We start from the raw sequence: 17,182 nt of genomic DNA, 5'->3' as shown, positions 1-17,182 counted from the left end.
AGATTATTATTATCATTTTTTCTGTAAAACTTGGACTCAGTCAAAAGGCCATACCCAAGGACCTAGAAGGTTACATGTGACCTTGGGGCCTTATGGAGCCTCAAGGCCACAGGTTCCCCACTCCTGGGTAAGACATATGTAATGCTATATGGCAATTTTTTTTTGGTGGGAGGGGAATGAAAATAGATTTAATTCTCTCTGTGGTGGTACATAATTTTTAGCCATCTTTTGTTTTAAAGATATTACATACTCACAGGGTCTTAGATCAGTATTTATACATTTAGTAAATATATTTTAAATCTAAAATGTTCTGACACCAAATTAAATTTATTATAATACGTAAAATAAGGTAATGATAAATGCATTTAATTTAGTGCCTAGTATATATACTATGCTAAACTATCAGTTTATAGACACTGGCCACATTTAATTTTCAGGTAAGACAGGTCTGAAAATAAACTTGAACTTTGTATGTAAATCAGATCAGACACAGGTCTAAAAAAATGTAACAACACTTTTAGAATGCAAATACTTATACTATCTTCCCATGAAAAGATGTTAGAAAGGGTAGCGTTATTAAATAATTACAGAATCATTATACATTTTGCAGACTTAAAATTTTGCAAGATTAAAGAGATTTTGAATACATTTTTAAGACATTATTTAGGGCACTATCTTATGCACAGTGGTTTTATTAATTCTGTTAACAGAATTCCATTTCATTTCATAAAATTACTTTATTAACCAATTTTATAATTGTGGAATGAGAAAATTTTTACCCTGAACATATGTGAAAACCTAGTATATCAGCACACTGGGTACAAAATATGATGGAGTCATTGAATTTTAGAGTTGCAAAGCACCGCAATAGCCTCTTAGTCCATACTTGAAAGGAATCCCTGCTACACCATACTCGAACTAGCAGCCATCTGGCCGCTGCTTGAAGATAATTCAGTGAAGAGGGAAGACGTGAACCACCTCCAGAGGCAGCCCGTTACACTTTTAAGCAATTCTAATTGTTAGGAAATTTTTCCTAATACCAAGCCTAAGTTGAGTTTCCACCTCCTTCTCTAAGTTCTGGCTTCTAGGGACAAACAGAATAAATCTAATCCCCCTTCCACATGATAACTCTTTAGATGCTTGAAGACAGCTATCCTGATGTTTTCTTAACCTTTCTTAGTTTCCATGTCTCCAGTTCCTTCATCCTCTTTTAAGGACACAGACTTAAGATCCTTTACCATCTTAGTTATTCTTTAGCTTCTTAAAGTCTGTGAACTGACTTTGGCCCTCAGAACTGAATACAGTCCTGCGGATGTGGTCTGGCCAGGGCGAAGGAAAGAAGGATTCCTTTTTCCTAGAAACTATGCTTCTCTGAATGTAGTCCAAGATCCCATTAGTGTTTTGGGCTTCCACATCACACTTTTGATTCCTATTGAACTTGTGGGGCCACTAAACCCCACAAATTATTTTCAGATAAAGGCTCTCCTAGCAAGCTTCACACATGTTGTACTTTTATTAAATTTTTGAGCCTATTTAGACTTTACATTTATAGGCATTGAATTTCATCTTACTAGATTTAACCCATTGTTCCACCTTGTCAAGACATTTTTAGGTCTTGATTACCATCCAATGTGTTAGCTATTGTTGCCCCGTTTTGTGGCAACTGCATATTTGATAATCATGCCTTTGCATGAGTCATTGGTAGTTCATCTATTTCAACCCCTTCGTTTTGTTGGTAGAAAAAAAAGAAGGCCAGATGGTTGGAGAGATTTGCTCAAGGTTATACCTAGTTTGTGGTAAAGTTAGAAATGATATAGTAAGTATGATAATACTAATAGCAGTGATAACTCATTTGCATAGTGCTTTAAAATTTACAGAGCACTCCTCACAACAACCTTTTTGTACATGTGATTTTGTTCTTTACAGATGAAGAAACAGACTCAAAGAGGCTGTTAGCTATCTTGACTCCCAATCTAGTTTTATCTCCAATACATCACATCAATTCCCATGCTTTTGTCTCTAGTTAAAGGGAACAGGGAAATACTTAGACTTATAGAAGTGAACGGGAGTAATCTTAGTTTTTCAACTTTCCTCGCTCCATTTGAATTAATGCCGTCTTAGTATGTGGTAATAGAAGCATCATATCTAGAGTAAGTCTACTGTAATTGTGCGTTGATTAGACCACATCTGAAGTAGTGAGCCTACTTCTCTGTACATCTCACTTGAAATTCTTTGACAAGCCTGAGTATGTCCAGGAAAGGGCAATTAGGACGTTTAGAGGATGCCATATTATTGAAAAGAAAAAAAAATGAAAGAACTGTGGACATTTAGCATGAAGAAGAAAAGTCTTAAGGAAGTCCATGATCTTTGTCTTCAAAGATTTTAAAGGTTATAGAGTAATTAGGCATGTTCTGCTTAGCTATGGGGGGTAGAATCAGGACTAATGCATAGAAGTTGCAGGGAGGCAGTTTGAATTCTGTAAAAAAATTAGAGCTGTTCAAAAGTGAAATGAAGTGCTTTTAGGAGGTGGTTAGTTGGATAACCATTTGTCAAGGATATTGTAAAGGAGATTTAAAATTCAGGAAAGGGTTGGACTAGGTGATCTCAGAGGTTCCTTCAGACTCTGAAATTCTGTGATTCTTTGAATATGCAGTAGAGTTGTTGTGTCATTAAAACACTGAAATACTGCTGCACTTAAAGTGTCTTCCAGTTCTCAGTTTTTGTGACACGTTTAATCACCATTTTAAAGAACTGTACTATCAAACAAACGTGTTAAAATTGCCTGTTATGAAAAAAATCCGTATTATGATATCCACTGAAGTTAAATAAGAAAAGTTTCTGATTTTTTTAGATGTGCTTAAAAAACTTATGCCATAGGAAATATTCAGTACTTTGACATTTTAAAAACTAGGGAAGTATTTTCCCTCATTTTAGGAATAATGAAGGAGATGATTATCCAAGTATTTCAGAATGAATATATGAATATTATTTTCATATCACATCAGTATGGATATATGTCATATTTCACGTTGGCTCATTTCATGTTGGCTCTATTCTTAGAAAGCTTATATAAATTAATATTAAATTTTAAGAATCAGGATTTGCTTCAGTTTCTTTAGACTAGAGTAGTTATTATTGGTATAGGTAAACTGAGACTCCAATCCACACATCATCTGGAGTCAATGTGATATTCTAGCACTTAAGACAGAGACTGAGTTTTTTTTTTTTTAAACAAAAACAAAACTTATGAAACACTCATTTTGTTCAAGGGTACTAGGAACTATACAAAAGTAAATAATGCTTATTTTCATAAAATAAATTTTAGTGCTTGGGTTTCTACTTTTACTGATAGCAAAAATCCCAAAATAATGGGGAGACAACTCATTTTTTTGTTGTTGTACTGAAATTTTATTGACTTAAGAAGATTGATGTGTTTGAAATCAGTGAGCTATCTCCTGGGAATAAGCAGTTTCTTTACATACAGAAATTTTCTTTAAAATAATTAGAACTGAAGTCATAACATAGAAAAAGCAAGCAACATGTAATCCTTCAAGGAAACTTTAACATTTTATTTTCTGTCTAATTTCCACATCATAGATGAATTTTTAAACTTGAGAATACATTAAAATTATTTCAGCCCAGAGAAATTTTTAGCGTTCTTGGAACCAGTGGTAAGCATGAGTTACAGGACACTTAATGTATTATTACATGTTTCTAGCACACTATCATTAAGAGAGAATGCTGTTATTAGATTTAACAGTTCATCTTGTATAGTAATTCTGTATGTTAAGACATTGGTATTTTGACCTATGCCCAACTTAGTTTATTAAACATATGGGTAATTGGCACTGTTAGCACCTCAAAGGATTGATTTTTTTTTAAAATGTAGGATATTAACATATGGATAATTATTAGAAGTTAATATCATTTCTTTTTGCTGTTCTTCTTGAAGCTAGTTCTTGAAATTTATTTAACTTTTTTTGATCTGCTAAAATTCCCATAATGAGAACAACACTCGTGTGTGTGTGTGTGTGTGTGTGTGTGTGTGTGTGTGTGTGTGTGTGTATACAAAAAGAGAGTGTAAATAAATGATTAGCTTAGAAATCACTTATAGAAATAAGCATGACGGTATGAATTGAGTGTTCCATTTGCTGATGTTTAGTTAGTTGCTTATCTGAATTAAATGAGGGTGTCAGTAAACATAAACTGTTGTTGAAAGTATAAAAATTTTCAATGATTTTTGAAGGCTGATATGCTATTCTTACCTTGTCCTCCAGGTTGGAATAATTCTCCATTACTCTACACTTGCCACAGTACTATGGGTGGGAGTGACAGCTAGAAATATCTATAAACAAGTCACTAAAAAGGCTAAGAGATGTCAGGATCCTGATGAGCCTCCACCTCCTCCAAGGCCCATGCTCAGGTATAAGATAACTTAATAGGTTTTGGCAACGTCCTTTCAGAAGTTCATTTGCTACAAGTAACATTTAAATTATTACATACAGTAACGATGAATCATAATAGTATTTAAAAATTTTATACTATTGTTTATGGCTTATAAGCCAGCCTGTTATATTTCAACCTGAATTTGTGTCTGTTTGAAAGATAGGTTTAGACTTATGCTTAGTCTATTTCCTCTATCATTTAAAGATTGTGAGTATTCAGCTATGATATATTAGTAGCAAGCTGTGAAGACCTAGTATATGTGAAAATCTATTAGCATTTTTCAGTCATTCAATCAATAAACATTTTTTAAGCACCCACTATATCCCAGACACTATGCTAAGTGTTAAGGATACAAAAACGGGCACAAGATTCCTGCCCTCAAGGAGCTTACAATACAATGGAAGAGACAATATGCAAACAATTATATACGAAACAAGCTATATACAAGATAAATAGGATAATTAACAAAGGAAAGGTACTGGAATTGAGAAGGATTGGGGAAGGCTTCCTATGGAAGGTGAGATTTTAGTTAGGACTAGGGAGGTCAGTAGTGTTGGAGCAGAGGGAGAACATTCCAAGTATGAAGGACAGCCAGAGAAATTGCCTAGAGCCAAGAGATGGAGTGTCTTATTCATGGAACAGCCAGGAGGCCAATGTCACTGGATTGAAGAGTACTTGTTGGGGAGTGAGAAGACAAAAGGTAGGGAGGGGTCATGGAGACCTTTGAATGCCATGTAGAACATTTTGTATTTGATCCTTGAAATGATAAAAAGCCATTGGAGTTTTTTGAAAGGTGGGGAGGAATTGGTGACACGTTCAGGCCTCCACTTTACAAAAATCACTTAAGTGTCTGAGTGGAGGATGGATTGGAGTGGGAAGAGACTTGAGGCAGACAGACCTGGCAGAAGACTATTGCATTTCATTCATTTATGTGTTTTGTTAGTGTTGTTGTAAATCCTTCCATCTCTAGAACAGTTATTTAGTAGATCATTGATACTTTGTTGCTCTGGCTGAAAAATTAATCACTCTTATGCCCCAGCCTAATGAGCTTCTCAGACTTTAGATTGTTCTTGGATGGTAGACATACCATCTCTGATGAAAGACATACTTGAAGCATTTCCAGCTTGAAAGCATCTACCAGAGCTTGCTCTTCTACTTTCAGAAACCAGGGATGCCTTTATGACACATGGAGACGTTGGTAATAGAACAACAATAATAACTGACATTTATATGGCATTTTAAGGCTTGCAGACCGCTTTACAAATATTAATTCATTTGATTCTCACATCCACCCTGGGAGGTAGTTATTATTATTAACCTCACTCTACAGATGAGAAAACTCAGGCAGACAGCTATTAAGGGACTTGCTCAGGGTCACATAGTAAAGTAAAAATCTAGACCCAGTGCCCTATCCATTGCACAACCGAGCTTCTAATTTGGCACATATTTATTTTATATGTATGATTATTATATGCTTATGGTCCTTAATCCCAAACTCTAAAGATATGTTAGTTATTTCCTTGGTTGGAGTGCAGATTGTAACCCCTCTGTATCTTAATAATAAATGGTCTTTGTGAATTCCTGTGACCAAATGCTATTCTCATAGACCGATATTCTGATGATGAGACTGCTTGAATTTAAGTAGGTTGATCTAGCACCCATCAGTGTCCCTTGCATATAGTGATAGACTCTTAATAATTTATTGAATTGGATTAATGACAGACATGTAAGCCAATACTGTGGCAGTTACTTAAAAAGCATTTCCAGTTTTGTCAGAGTTTATGCTATGTTAGCATCACTTTTAAGAATCTGAGGTCACCTCCAAGCCATGATGAGATAATAAGACTTTGATAGAACTACTTTAATTGGGCATTTTTAGTTAATTAGTATTGCTTTTACATAGCTAGTCCAGTCCTTCCGTGGGTCAAGGAAGAAGGTCAGAACTGGCTAGAGATAGAAGTTACTCTGACATCTGCATTGGCATTTCTATTTTTAAACTGTAGAGAGATGCAGGTGACTTTTGCTGCTCTAGATAACTCATGTGGTCTGTTTGGTCCAGAAGCTAAGATATCCATCCTCTCCTTTCTCAGGCACCCTGAGCTAATTTAAATCCTCTGTTTGAAGTCTGGCTGCCACTTTCTTGTATTGAGCAGTTAATAAAATGTGTGTAGACACTGGGTAATTGTGTTAATGTACAGTTTTTGTGGTCAGTGGGAGAGCAGTATCTCACTTCTTCCTGCCAACCCAGCCTTATTCTGTGGCCAGTGCTTGGAAACAGGCTGAAATCCTTATCAGTAGTACTTTAAGAACCTCTAGGATTTCCTTAATAATAATGAATATGGTTACATATGACCTATATCATTACATGTTTTACCTACATAACTACCGGTAAGTCCTTAAAGTCGTTGTACTTGTTTTTTTCATAATTCATCAATAAAATTGAATCTCAACCATTTTTCCCAATGGCATTTCTGTAAAAGTATAAATTTTAAAAATTGGTAAATTTAATTCTGCTCTAGGTCCTGGGTAATTCTTTGTTGGTCTGCCTTATATATAGCAAGTCACGTCTACTAGTATTTTTTAAGCACCTACTATGTACCACACAATGTACTAAATGCTAGGAATTCGAGTCTCTGCCTTCAAGGAGCTCATTGTTTAATAAGGAAGACAACAGAGCAAAATTTATGTATAGACAAAATACATACAAGATGAGCCAGAGGGGCAGCTAGGTGGCGCAGTGGATAGAGCTCTGGCCTTGTAGTCAGGAGGACCTGAATTCAAATGTGGCCTTACACACTTGACACTTACTAGCTGTGTGACCCTGGGCAAGTCACTTAACCCCAATTGCCTCACCCCTTCCCCTCCCCCAAAACAAAGATGAAGTACAGATAATCTTTGAAGGAAGTCACTAGCATTTAAATTCCAAAGGTGAGATTTTTAGCTGGGACGTGAAAGGAAGCCAGGAAACCAAGATAAAAAGGCAGAAGGACATGAAATGTCTTTTGTGAGGAACAACAAGAAGGCCAGCATCACTAGATCTAAGAGTGTGTGGAGGAGAAGGGAAGATGGAAATGTAGGGCCACTTATGAAGGGCTTTAAAAGCCAAACAGAAGATTTTATATATTTGATCGTGGAGGTAATAGGGAGCTACTGGAGTTTATTGAATGAGGGTGCCACATTGTCAGATCTGTGATTTTGAAAGATCATTTTGACAGCTTAGTAGGGGATCACCTGGAATGGGGAGAGACTTGAGGCAGGCATGAAGTGATGACGGGCCTGCATCAGAGTTGTGGCATGTAAAGACAGCTAGGCAACCACTGTTAGAGCTGTTAGTAATTCCCCCTCTCCCTCCTCCCCAAACCTCCTTGTGGCACAGACTTAGGAATTTGTGGCGTCTTCTCTCTCTGACCTTGCTGGGGCCCTAATTAGTTCTAAAAATTCCTTCAGTAAATGAACTTGGATATTAAGTTTTATGCCTGGATTTTCTCTTTCCTTTCCTACATGGACACTTTTACCACAAAATCACTAATTTGGAGAGGCACCTGCCACCAAATGTAAGCATTAAAATAGGTAGGAGAATTTGATCAATATGACTTTTCATTTGAAGTGGGAAAACATCTTGTGGGCTCAAAAAATAGCATTAATTGAATTTCCAAGTGTAATATGAAATAATAGAAAGAATGGACAGTTTATCCACTGTTTAAGTATTCTGCCTTGTTTGACCACAAGGTGGCAGAACCTGATCAGTTTTATTCATCCTTAAAACCCAAGTTAGACTACTCTTTTATTAGTTATTTCTATCTGCTTATACTAGCCCCCAAATGAGTTGGTTTTCTCATATGATTACATTATTGGAGAAAGAGATAGTTGTAGTATTCTAAATACATATGGTAATATGGCCCCCATGGCATTTTAGTGATACTTTCTTTTTACTGCTCTAGAGAGAATAACATTTCTCAACTGAAATAGAATCAGGAATGTTGAAGAGCCATTGAGTGTGGGCCCAGGGTACTCTGGAGGTGAGAGCCTGAGAAACTGGAATGTCATGGGAAATTATCCCTTTAGGAGCATTAGAAAAATGACTAATTCCTTTTTTTCTTACTCATTCCAGATTTTACCTTATTGGTGGTGGTATCCCTATCATTGTGTGTGGAATAACGGCAGCAGCCAACATCAAGAATTATGGCAGTAGGCCAGGTGCACCATAGTGAGTATTTTGTAACAGATATTTGTATTCCAGCTAAATTAAAGTGACTTTTTGGAAGGATTTCCAGAAGCACTAATATACATTTCAACCCTTTTAAAACTAATTTGTCGAAAATTGTACTCTCTGAGAGTGTCCATCTTGATCTATTTTATGGTTTTTTTTTAGTTGCTGGATGGCTTGGGAACCCAGCATAGGTGCCTTTTATGGACCTGCCAGCTTTATCATTTTCATAAACTGCATGTACTTTCTGAGCATATTTATTCAGTTGAAACGACACCCTGAACGCAAATATGAACTAAAAGAGCCAGCTGAGGAGCAGCAAAGATTGGCAACCAGTGAACATGGAGAAGTAAATCATCAGGATTCAATGTCATTATCATTGGTCTCTACGTCAGCATTGGAAAATGAACACACTTTTCATTCTCAGCTTTTAGGAGCCAGTCTTACTCTACTTTTATATGTTGCATTGTGGATTTTGGGGGCCTTGTCTGTTTCTTTGTATTACCCTTTGGACTTGGTTTTTAGCTGTTTTTTTGGAGCCACATGCTTAAGTCTTAGTGCTTTTGTCATGATGCATCATTGTGTTAACAGAGAAGATGTCAGACTTGCTTGGATTGCCACATGTTGTCCTGGAAGGAGTGCATACTCAGTGCAAGTCAACATTCAGCCTTCCAGTTCCATTGGGACTAATGGAGAAGCTCCTAAATGTACTAATAGCAGTGCAGAATCTTCATGCACAAATAAAAGTGCATCAAGTCTAAAAAATTCTTCACAAGGCTGTAAACTGACAAATTTACAGGCTGCTGCAGCCCAGTGCCATAGTAATGCTCTTCCACTGAATACTCTTCCTCAGCTTGATAATAGTCTAACTGAACATTCAGTAGACAATGATATTAAAATGCATGTGGCCCCAGTAGAAGTTCAGTTTCGAACAAATGGACCCCCAAGTCGACATCATAAAAACAGAAGTAAAGGACACCGTGCAAGCAGACTCACAGTCCTAAGAGAATATGCCTATGATGTCCCTACCAGCGTGGAAGGAAGTGTTCAAAATGGTTTACCTAAGAGTCGACCAGGCAATAATGAAGGACATTCAAGGAGTAGAAGAGCTTATTTAGCTTACCGTGAGAGGCAATATAACCAACCTCAACAGGATAGCAGTGATGCATGTAGCACGCTTCCCAAAAGCAGCAGAAATTTTGAAAAGTCTATTGCTACCAGTAACAAAAAGGATGTGTTAAGAAAGCCAATAGTAGTTGAACTTGAGAGCCAACAAAAGTCATATGGTCTAAATCTGGCTATCCAGAATGGACCCCTTAAAAGCAATGCACAGGATGGACCTTTGCTGAGTACAGACAGCACTGGCAATATTAGGACTGGATTATGGAAGCATGAAACTACTGTGTAGCAATTGTTGTGCTTCGGTGATAGAAGTTTATATGAACTGTGATAGACATTCCTTTAATCTATAAACATTTTTTTAAAAAAAAACTGTTTACAGGCACCTTAGGGTGGAGAAGATAATTTGTGAATAAAACTTTTATAATTTTGGATGATACTTAAAAATGTTTTTACTTAAAAAATGTTCTTCTGTGAATTTTATTTTTTTAGCATTGTTTTATTTGGCAAGGCAGAACAGGACATTTTGTAAATCTGATTTTCAACTTCTTGAACTTCTTGATAAAATGTCTATATCATGTTTCAAGTTTGTATTTAAGTAATAAATAGTATTTGTTTTTTCCCATTGTATCAATTATTATATTTTTATATTTCAGAATATACTATCATCCTTGCTATGAAAATTTAGGCAGTTATTTTTAGGAGATTTTCAGCAGAAAAATTACACATAAGTAAAAAGCAGGTCTTTCAAATGGTTTGTGCTGTTGACTTGCACATTCGAATCAAATATATTTGTTGAGGATCTTTAAAACATTTGTTGACTTTAGGAAAAGTAACTTAAAATTAGTAAAATATTTTCCTTTCTGGTGTAGTAATGCTCAATGTGATTTGATTTTTTTCATTTATTTTTCTGTGTCACCTTGGTTGATTCATTGCTTCTGATGCTTTCTGAGTAACTGGTTCTTAGGTGGCATTCTATTCACATTTTATTAATTAGCAATCATCTTTTAGGGGAGACACTAATGATACCTTTAATATTGGCCTGTAATAATAATTTTAAATAGATAGGGCAGTACTTATAACCTAATATGTTCTATTTGTTTCCCTATTCAATACTGCAGAGAGTCTGGGATCTTAAAGGCACAACTATGCACTGAGCACATACCTATTCTGGGTCTTCAAGGACTTTCTGAGAATAGGTTGCACGAAGAATACAGTGGAATTTATTTGCAAAGCCAAATCCATCTGCCTCATTCCTTTGGTCATTCAGTTCCTTTTGAAATTGAAGAGGGTAATCTCGCATCATGAAAGACTGGCAGAGGTCAAAGTTCATCATGATCATAAAACATGCCAAAATACAGGCTTTGGGGGTAGATTAGGGTGTCCCACAACACAGTATCTTTAACTCTAGAGCCGTGAAAAAGTTAATCTATCTCCTGTAATTGAATTTAATTGATTAAAATATATACAGAGAATCTGTTTCATTGTGGAGGAGAAAGAAAAGCCAGATATACTGTCACCTCAGTTTTTTTATACTACATCTTAGTTTTTTTGTTTTTTGTTTTTTTTTAATTTTCAGAAGATTAAGAAAAAGGTGTAGGCAGTTATCCCTGGACTAAATTTTTAGTGAGGGAAGTCAGCCCAGGTAAGATCTCAAGAATTAAATTTTGAGGATAAAAAAAGAAACAATTATCCCAAACATAGTGCCATAGAAAGGTCACTGTCTTTGGAATCAGGGTTCCTGGGTTCAAATCCCATCTCTTGGTATTTACTGTCTGCCAGTTACCCTCCTGGTTCCATCTTCTGTACATGTTCTTTAAAACTAAGTTAGTTTGGGGCAGCTAGGTGGCGCAGTGGATAGAGCACCGGCCCTGAAGTCAGGAGGACCTGAGTTCAAATGTGGCCTCAGACCAAACACTTGACACTTACTAGCTGTGTGACCCTGGGCAAGTCACTCAATCCCAATTGCCAAAAAAAAAAAAACAAAAAAAAAAAACAACTAAGTTAATGAGTTCCCTGTATGACCACAATAATCTGTTTAGATAATTCCCTCCTCCTCCTGAGATCATAAATTTAAAGCTCTAAGGGACTTTTGAGGCCATTTAATCTATCTGCTTTCATCCTATACGTGAAAAATATTGAGGTCCAGAGAGACAATCTGCACTCATCAGTTTTCTTTGTAGGTAGATAGCATTCATCATGAGTCCTTTGGAATTTTCATGGATCGTTGTATTGATCAGACTAGCTAAGTTTTTCATAGTTGATTGTTACTGTAACTGTTGCTATGTACAATATTCTGGATCTCCTCACTTCACTTTACATCAGTTCATATAGGTCTTTTCAGGTTTTTCTGAAACCTTCCTGCTTATCATTTTTTACTGTACAATGGTATCCCATCATAATCATATACCACAACTTGTTCAGCCATTCCCCAGTTCATAAACATCCCCTGTATTTTCAATTCTTTGCCACCACAAAAAGAGAAGGTATAAATATTTTTGTACAGATGGGTCCTATTCCTTTTTCTTTGATCTCTTTGGGATAAAGACCTAATAATGGTATTACTGGATCAAAGGGTAATGCACATTTTTAATAGAGTTTTGGGAATAGTTTCAAATTGTTTTTCAGAATGGTTGGACCCATTCACAACTCCACCAACAGTGCCTTAGTATCCCTATTTTTCCACATCCCCTTCAGTGTCATTTTCCTTCTTTGTCATGTTAGCCAATCTGATAGGTGTGAGATGGTAACTGTTGTTTTAATTTGTTTTTCTCTAATTATTAGTGATTTAGAGCATTTTTTATGTGATTATAGATAGCTTTGACTTTTTCTGAAAACTGCTTTTCATATCTTTTGAGCATTTGTCAATTAGGAAATGGCTCTTTTTTCCCCAATAAATTTGGCTAAGTTCCGTACATATTTGAGAAATGAGGCCTTTATCAGAGAAAACTGATGTAAAGGTTTTCCCCTGGTTTCCTGCTTTATGTCTGATTTTGGCTGTATTTGTTTCATTTGTGCAAAACCTTTTTAATTTCATCAGAATTACCCATTTTATCTCCCATGATCTTATCCATCTGTTATTTAGTTATAAGTTCTTCCCTTACCTGTAGATCTCACAGGTGTTTTTTCCATGCTCCCCTAATTTGCTTAAGATATCACTCTCTATTTGAATCAGTTCAGATGAGAGTGAAGTCCTAGCCTTACCCACTTACCAATCTTTTCCCCTCTCTTATTAAAAACAACAAACAAAAACTTTTTGTGGCATACCTCTTTTATATGAGAAATCTTTTCCCTGTTCTACTCTTTTCTCCTTTTCCTGGTACATCCATTTTTCTCAGCCTTCCATTTTTCTTTTGCTCCTTGGCTGGAAAAATGTCTTAGCCCAATCTTTTGCTGATTATGCCCCTTTAAAATTCTACTTGACATATTATTTAAAAATGGTTTAGGGAGAAATTTTGGGAGCACTGGACTAGTATATTCCCTTTGCCTTCTTGGTTCTGTTTGCTGCTTCATTACTCTTTAAAATCCTAGTTTATCACTGTGATAGCACTGTGATAATCACCGTGATACAGTGATTCCATGGTGTGCATCTAACCTTAGTTTTAATGTCTTTTGTAGTTGAAAAAGACACATCACAAAAATAGTTAGAACCAAATAGAAGGAGTTTACTTTTTGGCTGTGCTTATTAAGTAATACTACTCATTTTTTAGACCATTCAACAATTATACAAAGTTTTATTGTAGTTTCACTAGTATATTTCTGCCTTCCTTGATGTCAGTGAGTTCTTTTAAACAAATTAGAAAGTATTGCATTTTTATATTAATATAAACAGGTTCAAAAATCCTCTGAAACTGTCTGTTTGGAAGATTGTTAAAGTGTTTTGTAGAAATTTATTTGTCCAAGTTTTTAAGTGCAATTATGAGACTTTATACATGAAATCTTTTTAAACAAGCCAGTAGGAGAGTCATCAGCAGTGGTCACATGTTAAACAAAACTCAAGAAGGTTGAAAATCGGGGAAAGGTAATCAGATTTGAAAATTATGAAATCATTGCTAACTTTGAAGAGAGCAAATTCAGTTAAGTGAGGAGTAAAAGATAATATTGAGAATCAGAGAATGGAAGGTTGGTGGTGCCCTTGCTAGAAATATGAAGGTCAAAAGAAAGGTGGGGTTATAATACAATAAACTCTGTGATTCATATTGTAGCCAGTCATATCTGCCTATCCTGTCCTCTTCATCCTTTCCCACTAAAAATGAAAAATGGACTGGAGGCCTGAGATATTAATTCCTAACCACCACTCTTGAGTGTAGAGCTGGTGGCAATATATGGAGCAGCATATGGAGTTACTGGGGAAAGAATGTAGAGAATTGTGCCTGCGTTCTATGTGCCTGTGTTCCACCAAATACATCCACAAGAGCCCCCTGTGAAAAGAAGGAGAATGGGGAAGTATTAAACTATAGAGGATCAAGAGAAGTGGTGTGGCTGTATTAAAGGTAAGCCTTGATTGGCCATTGCAGACAGGGTGATATACAAACTATAAGCCCTTGATTAGCGATTGCAAAGAGGGTTAGATGTAACCCATTTTCTCATTCTTTTCTCCCTTCAGAGTTTACTTATCTAGACAGTCTCAAGACTATGTCATGAGGATTGTCTGAAGAAACAAGATGCTAAACCTGGAGAAGAGAAAGGCAAAGTAGGGTACATGACTACTGTCTTCATCTGGGAAAAAAAAAAGTCAAATGAAAGAGGCATTAGACTTCTGCTTTGTACAATGTGTAGGAGCTGGGGAGAATTAAATTTAGGTTAGAAAGAAAGAAAATGAAGTCCCTAATAACTAGAGCTATCCAAACAGTGAAGAGGCTGCCTTGGGGAGTCACATGTGCCTTTCAAGAGACAGCTTCAAGCTGTATTGTAAAGGGATTGTTTTGTCATGTACAGGTTGAAGTAAATTGCTTCTGAGTCATCTTCCATCTGTCTGTGTTATTGTGTAGTAGTTGTACTAAACCTACCCAATCATTTTTATAAAGAATCATGGTGTAGAAAGACTAAACTTGGAGTCAGTAGATACTTGGATTCAAATCCTACCTCTTAGGCTTAACATTTTTATAATTAAAGACAAAGAGCAGTTAAGTGATGCAGTAGATAGCATGCTGGGCCTGGAGTTAGGATTTCTTTTCCTGAGTTCAAATATGACTGCAGACACTTCCTAGCTGTGTGACCCTGGACAAGTCACTTAACCCTGTTTACCTCAGTTTCCTCATCTATAAAATGAACTAGAGTAGGAAATGGCAAATCACTCCAGTGTCTTTACCAGTCACAAAGAGTAGGACACAACTGAAATGACTGAACAACAGCAATAACAATTAATGACAAGTCATTTAACCCTTTTCAGTTCCACTTCCTTCATCCTTATATAGAGGTTAATATAACTAACATCTATAAATATGTTGTAAGCATTAACTAAGGTAATATGTGGAAAGCATTTGGTAACATTAATTATTACATATCAAAAATTTTCATTTTAATGTAATTTAAAAATCACAATATATTGGTTCCTTGGGAATAGTATTATAAATGAGTCATTAGCCACCTGATTTTACAGTGGGTTTTGTGACTTTGTGGTGGAGTTTTGTTGAGGTGCATAATTTTTTTTTTTGTTCTCTTGCCTAGGGGGGTGGGAGGGGGATAAAAACCCAAAGGCCTGCAGGTGCCACTGATTCCATATCAGTGAGGGTTTTAGTTTAGAGCAAAGGTACCACTTACATTTGATTTCCTTTCTCTGTAAACCTAAAAACTTATAGACAATTTATTTTATTGTAAATAGAATTTATAAGATGCTCTAAGTTTCCAGGCAATCAAGCCAGGAGGGAGGTTCCCAGCCACTCTTGAGTTTACTGTAATCAATTATCCATAGGTTCTCCTGCCGTATTCTGGTACCCCTTCCCAAATAATTAGCTCAAACTCAGGATGCAATTAAAATTATGTATAAATGTATAATAATATATAGTAATAAATCAAAAATATAAGTAAAAATATAAATAATTATATAATAAACCATTGGTAAAAATGTAAATAAGTAATATATTACATATATTATCTTTACATGGCATGTAAAGATAATATAAAGATATAAATAAAGATATGTAACAGCTATCATTTATATAGCATTTACTATGTACCTGGCACTGTGCTAAATTATCTCACTTGATCCTCACAATAACCTTGAGAGGTAGTGGCTATGATTATCCCCATTTTACAGATGAGGTTGTGAGAAACAGGGTTTAGTCCTGGGTAGGGGTAGGGGTTTAGCTCAAGCATGCAGTCACAACTCATTAGAAACATACCATGCAGAGTTCCGTCCTCCCTCAAGAAATAAAACTTAAACTGAAGTGAGCAAAGGAGACATTTATTTTGTAGTTCTTGTAAGAGTGTGTGTGGGGGGGGATACCCCCAAAAAAGACACACCGAGGTGCATAATTGATAATTGGTTTGGGCAAACTATGGAGTATTCCTGCATGTTATAACCTAAAAATTCCAGTGTTTTCTCTACTGGTTTGGTTATTATGTAAATACAATACAGATAACAACCTATTTGTGACTATAGACAAGTTACATGTGGTACATAGAGCATAAATGAAACATCCAGGGTTATACATCTAGTTAATAATAGATGCAAGATTTGAACCCAGGTCATCCTAAGCCTAACACTTTCTCTTCCATGCCATAGTGCTTTATTTTTTTTTTGATTACATCAGCTATTATATATCAACTTAGCAATTTCCTCTCGCAGCATACCTTGCCCTCACCCCACCAGTCTGTAGTAACAAATAGCAGACTTACAGAAGAAAAGGAGATAGAGGAAGAATAATATGCTCTTTCTGAGGTGTTAGCATTCGTCTAGATAACTAAATAACGAGGAAACTGGGAAGGTGGCATCAGCATGTGTAGTGTATTGTACCAGGCCTGTGACTGATATCTAGCTTTAGCCAGTTCTGTGCCCCCAAGGGACTGAGACTGGTAAAAAATTAATTCCCCAAAGAGTGAGTCACTTCTGAGGCAGAGACATCTTTGAGATCCATCCCTTGCAAACCTAAGATTCTAGAATCTTCAAGACCATAAAGTGAATAAAAGAAAGAGAATATAAGAGGGAAAAAGATCACAACTAACAAAGATTTCATGAGGAAGTTAAAAACCTAGAACACAAGCAGAAAAATAACAGGAGATTTTAAAACGGGAAGGGAAGGGTGAATACATATGTATTTAGCACCTACTGTGTGCCAGGCACCCTGCCAAGTGCTTTACAAACATCTCCTTTGAAACATGGTGGGTTCAGTTTCAGGGAGCCAAAATGGCAGAGTAAGAAGTAAGTTGTTCTCACCCTCCTTTTTTGACCACTGAAAGCCCAGAAAA

General features: G+C 36.1%; 1 protein-coding gene across 1 annotated transcript in view; it reads left to right on the top strand.

Annotated features, from left to right (window-relative positions):
• ADGRA3 (adhesion G protein-coupled receptor A3) overlaps window positions 1-10,329 on the top strand; it is a 141,102-nt gene extending 130,773 nt beyond the window's left edge. Inside the window, exons 19-21 of the mRNA XM_027836611.1 lie at window positions 4,278-4,423; window positions 8,558-8,653; window positions 8,819-10,329. Coding sequence (XP_027692412.1) covers window positions 4,278-4,423; window positions 8,558-8,653; window positions 8,819-10,061 — 1,485 coding nt within the window. The 3' untranslated portion in view covers window positions 10,062-10,329. The remainder of the gene's footprint in view (window positions 1-4,277; window positions 4,424-8,557; window positions 8,654-8,818) is intronic.
• The last annotated feature ends 6,853 nt before the right edge of the window (window positions 10,330-17,182 follow it).

This window comes from Vombatus ursinus, unplaced genomic scaffold (genome assembly GCF_900497805.2).
Source record: "Vombatus ursinus unplaced genomic scaffold, bare-nosed wombat genome assembly UNPS02014818.1, whole genome shotgun sequence".
Classification (NCBI taxonomy): Eukaryota; Metazoa; Chordata; class Mammalia; order Diprotodontia; family Vombatidae; genus Vombatus; species Vombatus ursinus.
The sequence above is the reverse complement of the archived record's forward strand: the minus strand, read 5'-3'. Positions and strand labels throughout refer to the sequence as shown.